General features: G+C 43.2%; 1 protein-coding gene across 1 annotated transcript; it reads right to left on the bottom strand.

Moving 5' to 3' along the window:
• Positions 1-5,072: 5,072 nt before the first annotated feature.
• On the bottom strand, positions 5,073-5,767 carry LOC136490078 (uncharacterized). Its single transcript, XM_066486567.1, has 2 exons — positions 5,462-5,767; positions 5,073-5,378 (listed from the first exon to the last, which is right to left on the bottom strand). Exons 1-2 carry the CDS (start codon positions 5,735-5,737, stop codon positions 5,235-5,237), a joined length of 420 nt encoding a protein of 139 aa, XP_066342664.1. The 5' UTR covers positions 5,738-5,767; the 3' UTR covers positions 5,073-5,234.
• Between the last annotated feature and the right edge of the window lie 3,026 nt (positions 5,768-8,793).

Raw genomic sequence — 8,793 nt, forward strand, 5'->3', positions numbered from 1 at the left:
TTATATTTATATTTAGCTGGTGTTTAAATTCAGAGAGTAAAGTTTAGAAATGATACGTCGGCATATTTGCTGAGTTGGCAGAGTATTAACGAGGAGGAGAGAGGAGATGAGAGTTTCATCAGGATCAAACATCCTTCACGGTTATGTGCATAATGATTACATAGTTAAAAATAATCTAACAATCTTTAGGTGCATCAACAATGAGGGCCTCATTGTGATCAAGCCGTACATAAGCAGGTTGGTCACCCTCTTGAATGATAGGTAGGGGTACGTTCGTCCCGAATGGAGGCATTTCCTGATAGCCCCTGTAGTCATCATCGTCCGTCACTCCATCGACATCGACAATCTTCCTTTTCCCTTCCAGGACTACTTTTAGCCTTCCTTTTGTCTTGTTGTCCCTTGCATAGAAGACTTGCATAACATCTCTTGCAAGGATGAAGGGGTCGTCTCTGTATGCGGTCTTAGTGAGATCAACGGTAGTGAACCCTTCGCTGTCAGTGTTGATTTCCTCAAGCCGAACCCACTGGCAGCGAAGAAGAGCTGCCTTCAACGGACCATAGGCTAGCTCCCATATCTCCTCTATGAAACCATAGTATGTCGCTTGCACGTTGCCATTTTCATCGTGAGCATCAAAACGAACACCACAATTTTGGTACGTGCTCTTTTCATCTTGCTTTTTTGTGTAAAATGTGAATCCATTGATCTCATACCCTTGGTACTTAAGATATGTACTCGAAGGTCCCTTGGAAAAGGCATCTAGTTGATTACCTAACTTTAGTCCAAGCAAGCAACGTCGCAACCAGTTGACAAATTCCTCCTTATGTTTTTATCCAGCCAAGCCTGTGACCTGCTCGGATACAGAGTTTGCAGCGATTGCCTGTGCTCGTCAATGTATGGCATTACACCCTTGGCTTGCTGGAGAACAGTGAACTGTGCCTGTCTGAAAGAAACAGGGTCATCTACTATAACAGATTTCTCCCCAATCATTCCTTTGCCACGTAGTCTTCCCTCGTGACGAGATTCTAGAACTCCGACCCTTTTGATGTCTAGATAATATGTGCAGAACTCAATGGCCTTCTCCACTGACCATCCTTCAACCCTGCCCCCTTCTGTCCTAAATCTGTTCCTAACATACCTCCTGAAAACTTTCATTAATCTTTCGAAAGGGAACATCTGATGTAGGTACATTGGGCCAAGGGCTCTAATTTGGTCAACAAGATGAATGAGCAGATGCAATGAGATATCAAAGTAAGTCGGCGAAAAATGCATCTCAAGCCTAACGAGAGTTTCAGCTATGTCCCGCTACAGCTGCTCTAACGTGGACACATCAATGACCTTTTTTGAGATCGCGTTGAAGAACGAGCAAAGCTTTATGATTGGGGCGCGGACCTTTGGGGGGAGGATACCACGCAGGGTAACAGGGAGCAACTGAGTCATAATGACATGACAGTCATGGGCCTTCATAGGGCCATAGTTGAACTTGAGTTCTCTTATGTTCACTAGCCTCTTCGAGTTCGCACAGTAGCCCGTCGAGACTTTGAATTCATTGAAGAAAGAAATAAGCGCATGCTTTTCTTCCTTCTTCAATGTCCATGACGCAACCGGAAGTTCAAACTGGCCATTCTCTAGCTCCACGGGATGCAGCTCCTTCCTGATTCCCAAGTGTTGCATGTCTAGGCGTGTGGCTAGTGAATCCTTTGATGTCCCCCCGGTGTCCATCAAGGTGTTAAGAGTGTTAGCGCACACATTTTTAGTGATGTGCATGGGATCAAGACAGTGGCGTACACTCAAAAATGGCCAGTAAGGTAGTTTCCAGAATACATATTTTTTTTCTTCCAAATGCTCCCATTAGGCGCTACTACTGCATTGTCGCCCTTCCCAAGGACAATCTCCAGTTTGTTGAGTTCTCGAAGTATCGCAAGTCCGTCTTGATATTTTGGAGCTAAGTGTTTCTCAATAGTACCGTTGAAATCTTTTCTGTTCCTACGGTAAGGGTGATCCTTAGGTAGAAACCTACGATGTCCCATATAAACTATCTTTGAGTTATTTGGCATGTCGGTGATTGTAGCGATAAGTACTCCCTTGATCGTGACATGTTCCTTTTTGTACTCGTCCCAAACATCCGGCACACTATTTTCAAACATCTCCACTAGTTCATCGATCACTGGTTCTAGAAACACATCGATGTCATCCCAGGATGTCTTGGCCCTTGGATCAGTAGTGGCATCTGGATGTATGACCGCTTCATACAGACCCAAGGTGGAAGGTTGTATATACAGAGCGTCACTGGCCAGGTGCTATGATTGCTTCTAACCTGGTCGAAATGATTCATCCCATCTGTGCTCAAAGCAAACCAAAGGTGCATTACCTCTCCACCGATGTCCTTATAGAACATAGTATTGATAGTTCTCCAGTCATGCCCATCGGCGGGGTGCCTCATCATTGTATCTTTCTTATGCTCTTCGCCATGCCAGCGTAACAGCTTAACTGACTTTGCACATGCAAACAACCTATGCACCCGGGGAGATATAGGGAAATACCAAACGACCTTTACGGGACCTCCTCTGGTCTTGGTACCCTCATCTGACGGCCCTTCCTTGTACCATGGAGCTTCACACTTGGGGCACTTGTCCAAGTCTTTGTATTTTTCTCCACGGTACAATATGCAATCATTGGAACACGCGTGGATTTTTTTTCAACCTCGAGGCCGATGGGGCAGATCATTTGTTTGGCCAAGTATGTCTTTTCTGGCAACTCGTTTTTTTCTGGGAGCATTTTCCTTATTATACCTAACAACTGATCGAAGCATTTATCGTTCAATCCGATTGTCGATTTGAACTCTAACAGCATAATGTCGGCTTCCAGTTTGCTCATTGGACAATCCCTATACAATGGTGTTTTGCCATCTTGTCTTATTTTCTCTAACTTTCTCAGCTGTCTTTCACTAAGACATCCGGTTTCTACATTACGTAGCAGCTGAGAAATGCCATCGTTATCCTCGGCGTCGTCAGCTAGCGTGTTCCTAAACACATTATTAACTGTGGCCATAGGTTCCGTGTTGACACCGGGTTTCTCGTCACCATCGTGGATGGCTACGTCAGGCATGTCCACGTCATCATCGTTTTCCTGCAGAACATTCACACCAACCTTACCATGCATAGTCCATATCGTATAGTTTGGCATGAGCCCCTGGTAATCAAGTGCGATCGTATAGACTCAATTTAACGAAAGTTCCTTTGATTCTTGCAATCTTTGCATGGGCAGAAGACAGTGTTCCCATTCCCAGTATGGGCTTTGGCATAGGTGATAAACTGGTTGACGCATGTACCGTTCGGGACAGATGCATCCACTCTCGATCCATCTCTGCACAAAAAAAATACTGAGACAATAATTATAAAGAATTAATAAGAAATCGAGCTTCGTGAACAACAATTGTAACTCCAAAGTACCATTTTTGGAAAACATTATTGTACACTAATTATTGGAAAATTGAAATTGGTAGCCCCGACCCTATAAATTGAAAATCGTAGTAAAAAAACAATTATTGCACAATATTGAAGAACAACTATACTACTCTACTTCTAAGAACTAATTATAGCATCACATACTAACAATGATGATCTTGACCACCATGGAATAATTAGCTAGGAATTTAAATGTGTTCATAGACACCAACCGTTTAGATGATGGATTCACCATAATTTGAGAAAGAACTAGAATAAAAATCAAGCAATGTAGCCATCAAAACGAAGCTAATTAAGCAACAAAATCAAATGAGGGGATGTTTGTTACTAACCTTAAAGCAAAAAGATCAAGCCATTCTTCAAAATCCAAGCGCTAGCTTCATGATGATGAGCAGCCGCAACAATGGAGGTAAGGGCCCAAACGCGCGTCTCTGTTCCCGGGATGGAAGATAGGAGGAAGAAAAGGACAGCTGCAGTCTTTTTGTGTTGTAGGCTTATCATCGTCGGTTCTTGGCTAGAACCGACAGTGATAGAGCCCAATCACTGCCGATTTATGGCTTGAACCGGCAATGATGAGTGGCCGCCAAAACATTGCCGGTTCAAGCCACAAACCGACAGTGATGTGGTGCTTCACTGTCGGTTTTAGCCCAGCTCCAATCATTTTCTCATTTTCTCATTTTCTCATTTTCGAGCTCATAACCGACAGTGAAGATACGTCACTGCCGGTTCTCACAAATCCAGTAGTGATGAGGCCGGCAGTGATGTCTAAATCTGACGCAGTGACAGCATGCGTCATGCTCCCTCATTCTTCATCGAAAACGGACAAGTTGACGACTCCTGAGTCCTGACCAACAAGTACGGGCGCGGGCTTCATCATATCATATAGAAAAAATAAAAAAACTGATGCACGACGGCCTAGCCTCTTTTTTTCCGTCGATTGCTGCCGCTTCGTTCCATCGTTCGTCCGGTGCACCGCGCAACCAGAGTCGTCCGTTTCTGCCGCACAAGCATCGTCACCCCCGCTCGAGCTTCTTCTTCCATCTCGGCGGATATATGATATGGATCAGGACACACACACGATGCCTGCCCCACGCTAGCTTCTTCCACTTTGGTCGATCTGGAGGCACTTCTAGCCTGGTTGAGGTTCGCGCACTCGAAGTTCGCGCGCGGGGAGGGCGTCAGGTACCGCTGCATGCCGGCACCGCTCCACTTGTTGCCACAGCAGCCACTGCTCTCTCGGAGGGATGGTTTAGGTCTAAAGGGATGATGGCAACTCGTAGGTACAGGGAAGTGGAAGCAGATAGAGGGGAGACCAGCGGTCAGAAACAACTATTCAATTCGTGTATCAGTTTTTGGAATTGGGAACGAATAGTTGCATGAGTTGTCAAGGCTGATGGCCAGAGACGCTTTTGGCTGCACTGAGGTTAGTGACTCGTAGGACTCTTCGAGACGACGCGACTTCATAAAAATCGCAGAGAAATCTACTAATAGCGTCTCCTATTCAGATGTAATAGATGTCAGCTACATACATCTTTTGCCAACAATTTTTCGTGGGGCGAGATTAAATACCCTAATTAATATAACTTCCTCGCAAAAAAAAAGCCCTAATTAACTGTGGAATAATATGTATATATATGGTACATCTTTTGCTAACAATTTTCGCCAGAACGATCGATGCATATTATTTAAAGCATATAACATAGATAGGAGAAACAAGCAAACACATGCACATCTGAATCTCTGGCCGGCTCCGTGTGTCATGATTAACTATCAGAACTCGTAGATGACGCCCTTGTTCTCCTCCCTGCCGGCTTCGGCTTCCTCCTCGCTCTGCTGCTTGGCCATCTGCTCCGAGCTGATTAACCGTTCCACTCTGTCGTACGGTCTCCCGGTCGCGGCCCTGTACCTGATTTCCTGTGTGTGTATATATGCAGGTCAGTAAGCTATAGCTTCACAGAAGAGAAACGCAAGCAATTGAACTGGTACGAGATGCCTACGAGAAAGGCCCCTGGAGTCATGCCACCCATGTCGAGGTATTCCGCCGGGTCTGCACGCTCCCTCCCGCCGCCGACGTGCTCCTCCCTGTGGCCGTGGCCGTGGCCGTGGCTGTGGCCGTGCTTGTTGCCCTGGTCGTGGGTGTGGACTTGGCTGCTGTGCTGCTCGCTCATCTCCTTGCCGTGCTCGTGCTCCTTCTTGCCGGTGGTGTCCGCCTCCATGCCTTGAAGACGACTATGCTTCTCGTCGTCCTTACTCTTGTGTTGGAACGAGTCCATGACTAAAATTTCTTTTCTTGTCTCAAGCACATACCATTGGGCGGCCTTTTATAGCCGCGATATACAATGCAGAGATCACTACCCACTTGACTTGCGGCTTAATTCATTAACAACCACTTAATTAATTATTAGATGGGCCAACGTGTCCTGTAGATTTTGAACCGTTTATTATGGAGTGACATTTTTCACACACGGTTCCTTATGTAACTACTCTTAAAATGTAGTGATTGCTAAAATCGGTTCACAGAGAGAACTATTTGCACAAAGCCGTTACTTATGTGATCCACTTGTGAAATATACCTCCTAAAAAAAATTTCACACTATTACATAAATGATCGTTTAGAGCCTTTTCTATTTTTGGGTAGAGGTGTGGCCCTATTAAAATCCGCCATTAAAAATGTCTCTAGAGGGCCCTAGCTAAAAACCTGCCTCTAGAAATCTAATTTGAGAGGCGGCTGGCCTTACTGGCCGCTTCTGAAAATTATCTTCATTTCTAGAGAACGTTGGAATAACAAATGTCTCTAAAAATCGATTTATAGAGACGGATTGAACAACAACTACCTTCGAAAAGACATGCAGAACTCGGAAGAAGGTGTGCATGGCCAGCATAATCAAAATTTGTCTCATGCGACGGGGAAGGTGTAGACACACGGGGAAGGTGTAGAGTATGCCACTACTCTGTGACGGGATGCGAGAAAGATTGGAGCCCGCCATTACTCTATCCCATCCTTATCCCTTCCATCGTTCACTCATTTGCCTCTATCTATTTCTTTTCTCTAAGACATCTCTCTCCTCTCCTCTTGACTTCCACCTCTCTATGTATTCCATCTATCTAACTCCACAATATTCTTGGCTGCGGCACGACCTCCGGCATGGCTAGCCAAGCACCGCCATGCACGCTGGCCTCCAGTGCAGTCATCCCTGGCGTCCTCGATCGCGGTGTGGCTGGCCCAACGCGGGCACACATGATGTCCTAGTAGCGGCATGTGGTCTTTTATTATTTTTTCATTCAATCTGTAGAGATGAACGACCTATTGAGCCGCTTCTAGAAATTAATTTTTAAGGGCAGTCTAAATCCTATCCGCTCCTAAAAAACAATCTGGTAGGAGCCGTTGGATACAACTTCTAGAAAGCTTCCATTTCAAGAGACAGATGGATAGAGGCTGTTCTTATAGCCACCTCTAGAAATCACTTTTAGCCACCTATACAAAGTGTTTCTGTAATAGCGGAGACAAATGGATAGAGGCGGTTTGACAAATGGATAGAAGCGGTTCCTGTAGCCATCTCTAGAAATCACTTTTAGCCATTTGTACAAAGTTTTCCCATAATAGTGTGTAGTCAAGTTCACTAGTAAACTAAAAACGTACAACGGCACGTTGATCTTCGAACCGGTTGGCTAAATGTCCTTATAAATGGGTCACCAACCGACTGTGCAAAATGTTTTAGTAGCGAATGGAAGACATAAAAATACGCGTGGTGCTCAAATAGCCACGTGAAGCTAATCAGATTTTCCATTATCTAAGTAATGATTGGGGTCCAAGTTGCAGTTTAGATGTCTTCTATCTGTAACAGTTGTACATATCACCAATAATTGATATTCCCTCTCCATTCTAGAATATAAGGACTTTTATATTTGTTCTAAGTTAAATAATCTTAACTTTCATCAAATTTATAGGTCACATTAACATGTACTAAACCAAAGCAACAAATCGTAAAAATATATTTCATAACAGATGTAATTTATTTAATATCATAAAAATATTATTATTTTCGCATAAACTGATTAAATGGATGGTAATTTGACTTATGATAAACTCAGATTTTGTTATATTTTAAGACAGAGAAAGTAACGTAGATAACCTCTATGTAGCGACCGGACTATATAGTTGATTAATAATATGTGTGGTGCTTAAAGTAGCCACGTAGAGCTAAGTTAGTTTATTTCATCCTTTACTTTATCTTTGTTCTAAGTAAAATTGTTTTTCAATTTTGATCAAGTATCTAGAAAAGTGCATCAACATCCAAAACATCAAATTGGTTTCTTTAAGTTATCCATGAATTATGTTTTGGTGGAGCAATCTATTTGAAATTTAGATGTTAATATATACTTATTTTAAAACTTATCTAAGTTAGAGAAGTTCAATCTAAGACAAAGCCAAAGTATGATAGAATTCAGAAACCGATGGTGTATTATCAATGAAAAAATTGCAGTCGAATGATAGTGTGCCTAGTAAAAGTTGCAATCTGTATAGATATTCTCCATCTATAGTAGTTGTATGTGTCACCAATAATTGACCGCATAGACAACCTCCAATCACTACCGGACTCAGAGAATTTACCGAGTGCCAGGGGCACTCGGCAAAGCCCAATTTGCACTCGGCAAATGCTTTGTCGAGTGCTGCACTCGGCAAAGACCACTCGGTAAAAAATGAGTCGGCAAAGACGTCTTTGCCGAGTGTCTTTTGTCGGGTACTCGGCAAAGCCTTTGCCGAGTGCCCGACACTCGGCAAAGTTGGAACCGAAAAAAAACCCGAAAAAAATGGAAATTTTTACCCAAAAAAATGGATTTTTTTTTAATTGGTGGAGGCCCCCACCGATCAGCGCCCATCCATCTCCGGCTTTTTTCGCGTAAATTTCACGGCTACGCAGCCGACGGGATTCGAACCCGAGACCTCCCGCTGTGCACAAACCTCCTCTACCACTACACCACACTGTCACTTGTGTCTGGATTCCGTTTTAGTTCCTAATATATTATACTAAACTGAGTGTAAATTGTTTGTTTGAGGCCCTAAACGAATTCAAATAAAAAAGTTGTGAACTACAAAGTTTCATAACTTTTCGAGATCTACACTTTTAGTTTAGGAAGTTTTTCCATTCGAGGTCGTTTACAAAATTTGAATTTTAAAATTTGAAAATTCAAACGCAGTTTTGCATGACAAGATGTTTTCAAATCAAAAAGTTGCCAACTACAATGTTTCATAACTTTTCGAGATCTACAGTTTATTTTGGTTGTTTTTCCATCTGAGGTCGTTTATAAAATTTGAATTTTAAAATTT

This window comes from Miscanthus floridulus, chromosome 10 (genome assembly GCF_019320115.1).
Source record: "Miscanthus floridulus cultivar M001 chromosome 10, ASM1932011v1, whole genome shotgun sequence".
Taxonomy (NCBI): Eukaryota; Viridiplantae; Streptophyta; class Magnoliopsida; order Poales; family Poaceae; genus Miscanthus; species Miscanthus floridulus.